Source organism: Micropterus dolomieu, linkage group LG09 (genome assembly GCF_021292245.1).
Source record: "Micropterus dolomieu isolate WLL.071019.BEF.003 ecotype Adirondacks linkage group LG09, ASM2129224v1, whole genome shotgun sequence".
Taxonomy (NCBI): domain Eukaryota; kingdom Metazoa; phylum Chordata; class Actinopteri; order Centrarchiformes; family Centrarchidae; genus Micropterus; species Micropterus dolomieu.
This window is the reverse complement of record NC_060158.1, coordinates 1,821,185-1,835,954: the sequence shown is the minus strand read 5'-3', so window position 1 is coordinate 1,835,954 and position 14,770 is coordinate 1,821,185. Positions and strand designations below refer to the sequence as shown.

At 40.1% G+C, this 14,770-nt stretch overlaps 1 protein-coding gene across 1 annotated transcript in view; it reads right to left on the bottom strand.

Moving 5' to 3' along the window:
- LOC123976939 (glutamate receptor ionotropic, kainate 5-like) overlaps positions 1–14,770 on the bottom strand; it is a 203,242-nt gene that overhangs the window by 55,225 nt on the left and 133,247 nt on the right. Inside the window, exons 9-10 of the mRNA XM_046059354.1 lie at positions 6,709–6,861; positions 1,656–1,760 (exon numbers count right to left, since the gene is read on the bottom strand). Of these exons, the coding sequence (XP_045915310.1) occupies positions 1,656–1,760; positions 6,709–6,861 (258 nt within the window). The remainder of the gene's footprint in view (positions 1–1,655; positions 1,761–6,708; positions 6,862–14,770) is intronic.

Here is a 14,770-nt window from a genome sequence, read left to right as displayed (position 1 = left end):
TTGTTTTTGTGAAAGGACAGCGATACCCTCTGGTGCGCCTGTGGCGAGGCTCTTTAGCCTGGGCACGCAACTTTCTAAATTCTTCCCTCTTACTGTTTTTCTTTTGAAGTCTCAGCATCATCTGATATTTTGATGAGGGCCAGTGTCTTATTTGTTTTTATAGATATTATTTTCAACAAATTAATATTTGCACTAGATGGTTGGAAGGACAACCTATTTTGAGTTATGTTGTATTGTAATGAAATTCAATATTTAAAAAAATAAATGTTTCCAGTGAAATGTCCAATTAAAGTTCTTTGTTGCATTGTAGTGCTGTACTGTAGCCTTGTTCTTCTCTTGAAAAATGTTGCGCTGATGTTCTTTGTTGTCAGCTTTGTAGTATTAAAGAGCATAAAAGAGAGATCCTGTGTATGTCCTCATTATAATAAATATTTGCGTTGATCTGAGCAGATATGAGGTGTGCCTTTATATGGTTATTTTGCATCACAGGTGATGTTGCACAGTAATCCAAAAGTAATGTAACTATGTTATATCTAAAATAAATGTAATCCATACAAAAACCGAGGAGTTAATATAACAAGTTTTGGTTTTTATAGGGGGTTATGTGCAGGACAATTTCAGTCTTTCGTCTGCAGGATGGACTGATTAACAAGCAAGATACAAGGTGCCGATTAGTGAGCTTTAGAGGTGCTGGTAGGTAGATTTGGTTACCTTTAGACCCCATTTCCACTCTAAGTTTCAGTCTTAACATCTAGTCTTAACTCTCCCCCAGATGGTGCATGAGCATATTTCCCAAAATGTCAAACTATTCATTTGAGACTCGGTTCCTGGCAGTGGTAGAAATAATTACCAGGGACAAGTCAGGTTTGTTCATATTTCATTATTCAGTTAATTATGCATTTACTCTACTCTATAGACTGCTTATGTTTTTATATTGGGATTTTAATATCTGATCTATTTAATCTTAATTTAATGTTCTAATTTGAACCTTCATCTAAAAAGGTTCAAACAATTGAAAAGAAGAATTTGTGCAAATCCTGTGCATATTACTTTAAAAGTAGATTGTTGTAGAGGCGGGCAATGTCAGTATCCTCTTTTAAGTCTTTCCTTAAACTAATGTTTTACTCACTGTAGACATGGTGGCCTGAGGGTGGTGCAGGAACTTCCAGTTTAGTAACAGACAAACAGAACAGAAAACATAAGCTCCTTACCAGAGAAAATAAACATAATTTGCACTGGACTTAATTTGTTGAAATTAGTGGTTTAAGTCAGCGTATAAATCAAGTGAGAATCCTCACCACTGCATTAATTTTTACGGCGCGCCCTGGCCTGTGACCCCATTTGACTGTGGTGACCTCACATGATTTCTGACCTTTAAATCTTCACCTGAGGTCATAAAGCATTGACTTTATTGAAGGATTAATGATAGAGATGCTTACTGCGACTGGCAGTGGCTGCAGCAACAAAACGGTATTGATCCTTCTGTCCATTTACAGGAAGTTGTTTCTACCTCTTAAAAATGTACCAACCTGCTACTTTAACAGATTAAAAAACACTTACGAATGAAATACACAGTTTTGGGAAATTCCTGCAGCTAAATGCTAACATAACCTCTGGCCTGTCTGCCTGCCACTGGACCCCATTTGACCTCTGACCTCTTTATGGCCCCCAGGGTGTTTCTCCAGGATCTTCAGTGTGTAATTGGTCCTCTGACCTTTGCTGTTGAACTCAATGTGACCCGTCAGACCATCGTACTCCACCTGATGAGACAAACAGAGAGACCAACAAAGGATGTTAGCTGACAGGCTGCGGCCAGTAAGAATGGTTACCCAAAAGCAGTAAGCTACAATAGCTAATCCAAGGAGCTAATTTCTGTGTTTGTGTCAGATTGTGAGATAACCAGAAGGATTTATATGAAATGCCCCGACAAAGTATGTTGTTTCTCCACAACTAAGGTGGTGAATGCCAAGTTAGCTAGTCCCAGACTCAGAATTGACACAATTAAGAGAATAAAGGCCCTGTAGTCACACCAGAAAGTAGCACAGCGAGATTAATCTGTGCATCGACACAATATAAGTGGTTCAAGAAGATTGGTTTTCTGCAGCTAGCGAGCACTAACATGCTAGCCAGCTTGGAAGATGCTACTATAATGCTTTTATCCAAAGCGACTTACAATTGCTATATATAATATATGTGAGAGGTTGCACGCCTCTGGACAATGGTGGATGTGTCACTGTGGGGAGTTGAACCCGGGTCTCTCACACCAAAGGCATGTGTCTTGCATCAAAAAAAGGCCAACGACATCTACAGCATCTACGCTGTTGCCAGTTGCGCAGCAAAAAGTTGGATTGGTGTGAACAGAGCGGTACGTTTGAGCTGTATACATTAGTAAAACATCACTTTAATAAGGAAGTATACTATCGACTCCCTTTTGTTTTGCTGTCATGCTACCCAAAAACAAGTAGAGCAGAGGAAGTTTTTTCTTTTTAGGCCACCGCCGTCATCATAATTAGGAGGGCTGTGCTGCGTCACACTGGCTTATTCCATCACTCAGAACTCCAGTAGGAATGCGTTGTCCTGTGGTCTATGCTGAGGACTTTAACACACAGACAGCCTGTTTAGAGTTCGACCCACTTACTCCACCAGCATCGCAAGAACAGCTGACCGAAATGTTGACTGTTTACGCCTACATCGTTGGCTGAAAGTCCATCCTTCCAGCATCAGCATCGGCCACACCAGCCTGCTTCAGCACTTCTAACTCCAGTGCCAGGTCCCTCGCCAGACATCTCTGTCAGAGCCTTGAGAACTGGGGGATGCCTTTTACAGAGACTGTTTTGTGTGGGGAGAGCATCAGCCAGAAGTATGTGATGCAAATATCTTCATGGCTCTTGCACCGTTTGAGCTGGAGCGGGACGAATGCAAAATCAGAGTTGCCAGGTAACTTAAAGGAGGAACAGTTGCACAGGATCAGGAACAGAATCGATGAAGACTGATGCTTCATCGGTGCAGACTATGTGACTTTCAACACCAGCAGATCAATGAGCTGTTCAGATTATAGGACCTGCTGTTACTCTACTCACTACGACGTGACTGATCAGTAACAGGGCGGTCATGCACTAAATGAGCTGACAACGACTCTGTCACCCGACAACTGATCTCCAAATAACGTTTTGTCAAGAAAACTACTTGAAAACTGACACTGGAACCACGCGGGAAACACAAGTTGTTAATTGCTTTAAATGTGACCATTATAAAGACAAAGAATATGGGTGAAAGAATTGATAAGCACATGTGGGCAGTAGGGATTGCCTGTGCTACAAAGAGGGTTGGAGTCGCAGTGGATAAGACACATGCCTTTGGTGTGAGAGACCTGGGTTCGAATCCACTGTGAGACACCATTGTGTCCTTGAGCAAGACACTTAACCCCTACTTGCTCCAGACGTATAAAGCAATTGTAAGTTGCATCATTTGTTTCTATACATGATCTCTGGATAATTACTAAGCATTTAATTTGCGCATTAAAATCCATCTCCTAATTTACTTCATTCACCTTAGCTCCACGGTCACCACCTTCATTTCTTCAACAACCAGTTGTCAGACTCCTCTGAAAACTGAAATGTTATCACCAGGATGCACAGTAAGTGTACAGGACAGAGCTATACACCAGTTTAGTCTAAGCTTGTACCTGATGTTCTCAGCCCTGACGCTGCAAAACAAGTGCTGTACAGAGGAGATGTTAGCTAGCTCTAACCGCCTTCACTTTTCCAGCAGTTTGGGAACTTTTATTACCGGACACACTGTGACCTACACTGCACGTTTACTACCAGATTTTTAATACCAGATTTCTCCCAGCATTTGATTTGCAATTAGCAACTATTTTTTAAGACTTTATGACTATTTTTTTTCTCTTACAGTCGGCAGGTAAGCTACATGATGAATCGTTGACACTTTATTGTGCCCTGCTCTACTTCACAATAACTACTGATGCGTATCAATGAGGTGACGATGTTTTCGTCTGCAGCAGGCTTGCAATTTCAGAAATTTCTCTTGTGAGCTTAGAACAGCAGCATAAATTCTACAGCCTAAAGTACAATTTTAGGATTAACAAATTATCCTGGGAATAACTACATAGCTCATTGACGTCATAGTGGAAATGCAGCACTGAGTGACCATCATTAATGACGCTCTCCCTCTGCCCTCGAAGGGTCGATCTCACAACGTTCACTTGAGTTTTCCATAGAAATAGATGACACTTGCTATGAAGGTGGGGATTAGTCAGGAGGGGAAGTCAACCAGGGGCGTGTCAAAAGACTGAATAACAACTCCCTTTTGTTAGGTAATATGAAGTGTTTTTAGAGCATTACTTTAAACGTCATTTCTTCCTCGGAATTTTGTCCTTCAAAAACTTTCAAAAAAATTCTGCATTAACTTTTCAAATAGTCATTTTCAGGAAAGGTTAAGCACACATTTAGTTTAAAAACCGGCAATTTGCTCTTTAAGAATCAAAACTTGCTGACACAAAATGTTTGTAGCAGCTGAACCAGAAGTGTTGAACTGGCTGCAGTTTAATTTGACACAAAAAGGAAGAGACGATTATTGATTCAGAATGGAAACGTTGACGAGGAGAAAAAGATGAAAAGAGAAAAATAAGTTTGGTAGTAAACGAAGAAGCAGAGCAGGCAGACAGACAGCTCATCAGATGAGTGACTGAGCTGCTGGTGTGTTTGCGTGGGTGGGTGTGTGAGTTTGCAGAAATGTGCAAATGAGTGTGAGACGTGTGCAGCAAGCGTGCATTTCGTGCCTGAGTTTATGTGAAATTGTGTGCACGTACAGTATGAATGAATGTGTGCGTATCTGCATGACTCAAGATGAATTACATCCCAAAAATGAGAGTGCGAGACAGAGGGAGACGCAGAGAGAGAGAGGGAGAGAAAGAGTTGGAGAAAGAGGGAGAGAGGTCTCTGGTTGCTGCCAAAAACAGTGTGGAGATGATGAAGTGATGCACTGAGAGCAACAAAAACAATATGGAGGAGGGGGGTAGCATCCTCAGCGGATGGATGGAACAAAAAGAGGCAGACAGACAGAAACAGGGGAAGAGGAGGACGAGAATAAATGTCATGAACATGGAAATGAAATAGGAAAGAAATAGGCAGAATGATCTCCAGGAACACTGAAGATCTCCAAACTAAACTACAACATATCTTGTGTGCTATTTCCTTCCAAACTGACCAGACGTCCCCATTTTCCAGTTTTGTTGGCCTGTCTCCGTCTGGAGCTGTCCCGAGAAATGTCCCCGTTTTTAACTGTGTGTTAATCTTAGACTGTATAAGGTGTTAACAGACATGAAGTCAGATTTTACTTGGCCAGAAACTGATTGTCGTTGTTTCTTTGCGTCTACAGCTGCTTTTATCTGGATCTAACAGACATAACGTGCAAATAATTATAAATATCACGTTGTGTCGCAAAGGTTTGTCTTTGTAATACTTTAACTGTTCTTTTAACAGAATAATCACAATTGTGGCCAAACAAGTGTTTGCATTTCATAGTATAACCAGGTGTGACCTTTACATGATTATAGGCAATAATAGAAGCTGCTGTTGCTGCTGATGGAAAATGTCTTTGGTGGGCGTGTGTCTAATATCCTTGTTTACATTTAGAAAACGGAATGTAGCCTATAATTAACATGACTTTCTGCTGAGTTATATATAAAATAAAGACATGATCTCTTTTGCAATGATCCTTATTACTCTACATTATTTAACTTGCTGTGTACCAACCAATCCAGTCCTTTTTACCTCTTAACATACCTTTAAATGGCCCAAACAAGACATAAAAATGCAGTATTCCACTTGCCAGAAAGTGATTGAAGCCTCTAATTATTGGCTGAAACCTTATTTCTTCCCTGAAATGACTTGATTATATTCATGAGGGTTAAATTTGAGAGATTATAACTCACCTAGTACTTTTTTACCTCTTAAAATACCTTTAAATGGCCAAAACAACACATAAAATGCCGTATTCCACTTGCCAGAAAGTGACTGCAGCCTCTACTTATTGACTGAAAGCTAGTTTCTGCTTCAAAATGACTTTCAGAAGAGTTATGTTTGAAAGATTATGAAACCGAAATTGTCCCCTGTTTTTAATTCATATATAATAACATTATATTTTTCAATGACATACTGACCACCAAACCAAAAATGTCCTCGGTTTTCATTTCAGAAATCTGGTCAATTTATGTTAGGAATTTTAATAAGTGACAACTGCTATAGTTTTTCTGGTGAGGACAGTCTCTAAAACACTAATACTACACTGTCAGGGGATTATTTGTACCACTACAACATTAGGAATTCAAGCAAGAGTTGAAGATTTTGCCTGAGGGGTAATGCAGTTGCTGAGCTGTGTATTTTTTCTCTTTTGATGGAGCTAGGCTAGCACATTCTCCCTGCTTCCAGTCTTTTAGCTAGGCTGAAACATCTAGGCATGAAACTGTTTCTGTGGAGTTGGACGAGAAGACCATGTAAGTATTATGACAACTGGATACCAAACTCCAAGATGGCACCCATTTATTCCAGTGAAAGCTGCCTACCCGGCGCATACTGTATGCCTCGCTCTTACTGGTTTTCTCACACATAAAACCAGCTTCTCGTGGCTCTGAGGAAGTTTAAAAGATATTAAACCTTTGTGGTTTCCCAGCATGTGTGTGCTTACCATGCGTAGGTAGTTCATGAGGCTGGTCCCATGCTGCCAGATGAGCGGGGAGGTGCAGCTCAGGGGCTTCACTCCGATCTCCTGACTACGATTCAGCTCACGCACAGCGCTCACCACCACATATATCGCATCAAACATCAGGGCGGATGATAACTGGAACACAAAATTTAAAGAAAACAATATTATAAACAAAATTGAATTTTAAGAAACTTGCCTGTGAAAAGCCAACTGGCTTCTTATGACTCCTAAAGTTGCTGTGACAACAGCCCCCACTAGCTTCTTGTGCGATTCAACAAACCAATTTACTTCAACAGAAAATGAGACGTTGTGGTTTTGCAAGCTGTTTTCCCTCGTGCTTTTGCTAAGCCAGGCTGAACTACAAAGCTATTTTAGCAAAAGTTCTGGCAAAGCGATTGCCTAGCTACACATCCAGAAGACAGACAATAACATAATCATCCCATTGGAGTCACCCTCCTTTTAGCTCCGATTTGGTCTCCACCTACTACTGAGCAAAATATCTGGCTAGGTGTTCCAGTTTCTGCACTTGCTAGTCTCTAATTGTGTCCTTCTGCTGTTTGCTGCTGGGCAGGTAGGAGTACAGCAGGTGTATCATGGCTTGACTGATGAAAACAGCTGCGTGCTGCTGCTGGAAACAGACAGGAAATGTGCCGCAAAAACAAAACTAGGAGCTAAAAGAGGCTAAAAAAGCTCTGCAGAGCTGCAGAGTGGGTGCTTATTCTCTGTCATCTGATTTTATATTGTTCATACAAACAATGAATCTTACGCAAACAATAGAAACATGCGGTTGTGTGTATGTTCATGCTCAGACAAGGGCGTCGGAATGATAGCAGAAAAACTGAAAGGCTCCTGCTATCAGTGGCGTTCAGTGTGCGGCTCGTACAGCTCGGCGATCCTATCAGAGTCCAACGTTCTGGTCTGTTTGGTCAGTTGTCACTCAAACTGACACTCTGAGGGAATCAGACAAATTGTATGGAGGCAGAGCTGCACAGTCTGTCGACGGCTGATAAAGAAGATGGATGTTTGACTGAGTGTGATTGAAGTTCTCGCCGAGTCGATAGTTTCAGGGCTGGATGACGATAATTAATTACAGTTTGAAGAGAGAAAGATAGAAGAGGGAAGATAGAGACAGAAAGAGTGAAAAATAATTGGCAGCTCTCACCAATCTGTCTGTTTGGTCCTGCAGCTGTTTCCTCTAGTACACATATGCAGCAACTTTAAGTAAACGTTCCTTATAGCCTGAAATATCAGGCTGATCATCAGGAGATCATGACTTAACTATGTATCATTTTTGGTACTCACATTTAGTATTTAAGCTCTTTACCTGCTTAATGTTAAAGATCTGTGCCCACACTATAAGATCTGTGTTGTCATGTGGAACAATTTTGGACATGGTGTTGCCTCATTGTTCTGGGTGTGTGATGATTGGTTTTAGGTCTCGGGGGCATAATTACTGGATTTTCTCTGGAATAAGGAGACAAATTTATGTTGTAATAGAATCAGATCAGTATCAACTGAAAGTGTGATAATGTTAATGTCTAATTTACCAGCTGAAAAAAAGCTAGTGTAGGTAACGGAGAAAAAAAATGCCCTCCCATCAGACCTCCTCCAAATCCACTTCTCCAAGACATGCATTTGATTTGTTGATTGCTTGCTACCTTTAGTGTGCGTCCTCTACCTGATGTTATTGTTTATCTGGTTACTATCTGTCAGCTGGTGTTTAGTGGTGTTTTGCTATTTTCCTGTTCCTTTCTCATGTATTAGTTTCTGTACCATCATGCTTGGGTTCTGTCTGTTTGCCAGGTGTCAATTTATGTTCTCTGCAAGTTTCATTAATCTGATTTTGATCATTCTGCATGTCTGTCTCTCTGTTCCCGCCTGCTGTCTCTCTGCCTCGTTAGTCCTGATCCCGGTCACCAGTGTTGCTCCCGCCCTGCTTGTTAGTCCCTGGTGTTAAATGTTTGCTGCGTGTCTTCAGTCCTTGTCCGGTCATTGTAGCTTGTAATGCTCTGTCCTGTGATGTCCTCTGTCTGCCCGTTTTCCCCCGCCAGTTCTTGGATTACCAGTTGGATCATTTGTTCGTTGGGATTGCTTAATTTACTTTGATTACCCTGGACTCTCTGTAAGTGTGCTCGCCTTTTGTTTAATTAAATCTTAGAACTTCACTTGCTGAATCCGTGTCCTGCATTTGGGTCCACCAACATTTGCAACCAGATCGCGTGACACTTCAAGTTCGGGAAAGGTGGCGGTCTTGGTTATATATTGAAAAGGTCAATGCCTTGACTTGACGCACGAGACTGAACATGTTTACTTTTTTACCAAAACCACCAACAATCCAACCTTACAGGTGCAATGTGTAAGAATTTAAATCTTTAAAATACTCAAAAGTTAACCAACATTATCAACAGAATGTGAGGTAACACTTCTTATATCATGTCAAAGACGTCTATGTAATGTTTTGCAGAGATACCTACTGACCTTAGCATAACCTGCCAGCCCCGGCCCGTCCTGTGTGTTTTATTTATTTTTTTTAATACCATTTCTACCTCCAGGTCTATAGCTCATTTCTCCCCTTGTAGTTAGAGCTGGGAGATGTGTGCGGGTTTGCTACGTTACACAAGTTCTCTTTAGCTTTTTCTTTTAGTCTAATAAATAAACTCTCAAAATGTCAAGAGAGGAAATATTCAGAAAAATACACCTTCTGAATTCAAGTTTCTCTCTTTCACTGAACTAACTGCTTTGTTAACTCAATGTAAAACAAACTTCATTCAGACTCTACAGAAACTCAATCAAACTCACCAAAACTGTCTTGGCTAGTCTTTCCAGTGTCCCAACAATCACCAACTCTGGATTGGTTGAAATAAATCCTTAATTCACCGAGTTGGATATGAAAATATTCTGCTCTACATGCTGTCGCTGCCCCTCTGATGCAGTTAGTTTTTTTTTAGTATTAAACTGACATGTGGAGAGTAGCCTCAATTATTTCACACTGCACCTTTTAACCAAGTGTTATTACTCTAAACCCAACAACAGGTCAGATGCAGGATGTGAACCCGGTCTCTGCTTTCACATCCCCTCCTTATGGCTCCTGTGCAGTACAACAACACAGCAGTTCGTGGGATGGGAACAACGCTGCAAGTAAACGCAGACGTGAATTACCTTCCCTCCACAACATATCAGATGCAGTTGCTAGGAGACAGTGATGCCCATTCATGTGCTTTTAATTGTTTTTGGATGAGCGTTGTAAGTAATAGACTGCCAGCAGTCTTTTCAGACTGATACTCTTCATCTGATCATCACGTAATGACCATAATCATAACAATAATAAAGTTCATTCCAATCAAAACAACCCCATTTATGGCCCTTTTCAAACTCCCTCAAGTACTCTGAGCAAATAAATATGAGTAAAATACCCCCAGGAGATGTTCTCTGCAGTGATGATGGAGTCTTTAGTTACTGAGACAAACACTATTGCCATTACTATTATCTTCATCAAAGCAGTGTGCTCAGCTCTGAAGAGATTGATTTGTCCTGATGGGCCCTTTCATTATGGAGGAGGAGAAAGATATTGGGAGAAGGATCGATATAGGAGTAATGAAAGAAATGAGGCATTACTACAACTGCACAACATGCACTGTAATGCAAGATACACCATATCTACTCAATAAAAATGAGGCAACAGATTACAAGCAATATTATTAATTAAATTTGACAATGTTTGGTATTGAGTAAATATTAATTAAGTGAGACTCTTAATAGTTCGTATAGAAAACTGTATATAATTAATTTTAAACTAAACAAATATTGAGTTGATTTGAAAAAGATAAACTCACTTATGTGTAAATAGTACTAATAAAAAAATAATTTAATTCTATATATCAATGATATATAATTGCTTAATCATCTACATTAATTTGAATTTAACCACGTGCCATCTGAAATATAACATTTAGATTTATTCATTTAGCTGACACTTTAATCCAGAGCGACTTCCAATTGCTATACATGTCAGGTCACACACCTCTGGAGAAACTAGCGGACACATTGGTGGAGGGGTCACAGTGGGGGATTGAACCTGGGTCTCTCACACCAAAAGGCATGTGTCTTATCCACTGCACCATCACCACCATAAGGTGATCTTGCAGTTAAAACCCCCAATATTTCTCTTTATGGAAACGTGTTTAACCTTAACATTAAACTCAATGTACTTATTTACGCAATTTCATAAAAACATACAGGATATATCAACAAGCAAAGGACGTAGGAACCATGATAGCGGAAACGCTAACCCGCATCCTTCAAACTAATCGTTTGGCTTTCGATACATATGAATTCTTCCAAAATGTATAATGCTGTGTTCATTTCATAGAGCAACAAAATCACACTACTACATTAATATATAGCCTTGCCAACAGGAGCCAACTTTGTGTTGCTGCCGAGTTACTTTTTCTGTGATAGCTCATTTTATATTGTAATATACCACTACATACGTTGTTCTTACTAGCCCAATGATAACAGAAGTTTTCTTACCTTAGTCAACCAGTTAAATTTTGCAAGATTCAAATGTCTTGTGCTGCATTTAAAAAACTTTGACAGGAAGTGCTTTTAAATTAAAATATGCCTGATTACATTAATTTGAATTCACTCAATGTTCTCTCTATTTGGGATTAGATAAATGTTTTATTTAACTACAATGGGTGGATTTTTATTCCAAAAATCTTTATTTGAAATTTAATTAAATATTTTCCTCAAAAACACAATCAGTTTGAATATATTTTACCTAATACATTAATTCAAATCTACATGACCACAGAATCCTTTCTTACAGCGTGCAGTCAAATCTGCAGACGTTCCCCTTGAGCAAGAACTTGATTGTAATTTTGAAATATTTAACTGTTGAGGTCACACCTTTATTTCCTCTTAAGATAAAATATAGCGCTCATCTTGTATTATTCAGCTCATTATGTGGAAATCCCATTTAAGTTTTTTGCATTATTTTAAGACTAGTGATCAAATTTTTTTATTTCATTATCTCTGCTTGTCATTAATTTTGCTTTCCAACAACTTAAAACATCTTGAATTTTTTTTTATTGACCATTCATAACAAAAACAGATTTGGTTGAAAACTCTCTGCTGAAAAAATATTTCTCCCCCAATAATAACCATACACAAAAAAATTAAAGAGGTGGTATTCTGCTTTTTGGCTTGTTCCCTCTCCTTTATTGAGTTATATTCCTTTTTTGTGCATGTAACAGGTTTGCAAAGTGAAAAAGCCCAAAGTCCAGAACAAAGAGAGTTCCCATCTCCCACAGAAAACTCTGCTCTGAACTGAAAACAGCTGGTTTATAGTCCGGCCGCTTCCCTTTCGAAAGCTAAACGCGCCTCATATAACGCTCGCCAAGCGGCTACTCCGACACGCCCTCAGAAACAGCGAGCTGCAGCACACAGCTCTCCTCTCCCTTCCAAACACTAGCTACCCTCCAGGCAGTCAGTGGACATAAAGTTGTTCCTGTGATGTAGAGACAGAGCTCAGTTAAAACTTTATGGATACAGATTAATAACTCACCACTCTGAAACTCTCCAGTCCATGTTGCCAAGCTGGTAAGGTCAACATGAACTGAAGCCGTGTTTACCGGCTTCTCATTGACCCGCCCTTCTCTGCTTCTGATTGGCTAGTAGTCCTTAACTAGGAACTGCGCATGTGCAACTCCCGACAAAGATCATTTAGAGACAAGATGTATCACTCCATAGCTAAAACGAAGCCTTCAACACAGGCTGAAAAGAGGAGCTGCAGCAATGTGACAACATGACATGAAAATATGGTGTTTTTTGAAAATAAAACCATGTAAACCTGTTCTGGTACAACCCCTGAATAAGATTTTGAACCTGAAAATGAGCAGAATACCACCTCTTTAAACAACAATTAACTCACTTAGATCACATTCATTACCAAAACAAAACCAAAGACTAAGTTTTCATTGGTGACTGGTGCTATTGGTCTGTTTCTCATCAAGATAATGGCATTATTACATTCTTATCTTGAGATGCAAGTGTTCACACAAACCACAAAAACCTATCGCTATCTGATATTTTTTTAATGAGAGGGTGTTATTTTGGGATAACAAGATAATTAAGGTCTACTGAGCCTGTGAAAACAGTTGTAGAAAGTGGGTGGTGATGGTGCAGTAGCTAAGACATGCCTTTGGTGTGAGAGACCCATGTTCAATTCCCACAGTGCGTCCACCACAGTGTGTCCACCACAGTGCGTCCACCACAGTGTGTCCCTGAGCAAGACACTTAACCCCTAGTTGCTCCAGAGGCGTGCGACCTCTGACATACATAGCAATTGTAGGTCGCAATTCTTCTTCTTCTTATTATTAGAATGTCTTCTGTGGCTATTGTTTGAAAAACACTGCTTTTTACCAGACATGGAGGGTCTAATGAAAAAATGGTTATGAGTTGCATTATGGGAAATATAGAATCCAGTGTTTTGGGAGTCTCTATGTTTATAAGTGCAATATTAGATCACTGTAATACCCATCGAAATCATGATTTAAAGACGGCCCAAGTGTCAGAAATCACAGGGTAAATAGGTTCTGAAATTAAAATGCTCTTATTTCTAAATATATAAAATATATTTTATTTCTTCAATCAAAGAGAGAGCTGATTCCTTTTTTCTAGTGCAGGCAGGTTTGTCTTTCTGCTTTCTTTTTGCCTCTCCCTGTGGATCAGTGTGTAAAGGTCTCTCACCGCTGGCCCTGGGTATGGGCTTACATCGCAGCCTTCCCTCCAGGACATGTTGAGGCTCCGGATGAACTCCAGGTAGAAAGGGTGACTGCTGTTCAGCATGGAGAAGCCCACAATGTTGGACTGATCGTCCACCACATCGTCCAGCCGGAGCAGAGGAAAGTCCTGGAGTCCGACAGACAGAAAGAGAGGGAGAGCAAAGAAAATAAGTTCAGTCTTTTTTCTGTCTTATATCATATATGTTAACAATATGTGGAGAAAAGTAAGAGTGGTGAGATGCTGAATCAACAACCATTTAAGATCACAGCGGGGAGAAACTCCCGGACTTGTGAAGGATGAAAGAAAAGCAGGATGAGGAGGATAGAAACAAACGGAGGGCTTGATTGGGGGTTTCTTTTGCAGGCTGCACAACGTCGAGTTTAATTTTTAAATCCAAAGCAAGCTAACAGAGAAAAAAAAGGGTTTTAAAAAAAGACGGACATCAAACGCCGGGGAATTTCAAAGAACTTCAAATAGTCCATGAAGGCGAGCCGGTGTCACGCTGAGCTCTGCTGCTGAAACAAACCAGAATCAAACTGCTGCTCGGCCCTCAGAGGGTTTGTGTTTGCTCTGAAACAGATGCTGACACTGAAACATTTAGCTTCAGCTGTGAAGTGGATGCAGGCAGGGTCGCTACAACCTTCAGATACTGATACTGACCCAACACTTCACCTGCTGCTTTCCCCTCGTATCTGTTCGCCAGCTGAAGTTGCGCTTGTTAATTTTGCATCACTGCAATGAAATGAGCTCCATGTACCTCACTCATAAATCTGCTTTTACTTTCTATTTGCAATTTAGAGGCTCCAATTAATGATCGGTGTGCTTATCGATCAACTTTTGGATGAATTGCTGTATTATATAGTTTATTTGTGTATCTATTCATTTTCTTTACTGTTTCACTGCTTTACTATACTTTTTGTTTTGGGCTGCTTGGGACATGGTTATAGGCGTGAGCACATTTTTAGCCGTTTTAGCCTCACTCCACTAGCTTCCTGTCCATGTTAGAGATTTAAAATGCATCGGCACCTTCTTATTTATTAGAACTTTTACTTGTTCACACTTCTGTCAAAGCACCGAGGTCATCCAATCAGATGCTCCTCGGGGTTAAAAAATAAAGGTGGCTGAGCCTTTTCAGTGGCTGCTCCTAATCTTTGGAATATTTTACCTGTTCAAATAAGAACTGCTCAGACTGCTGACATTTTCAAGCTAAAGACTCACCTATTCATTGGCCTTCAAATCGAGTTGAGTTTTGACATTT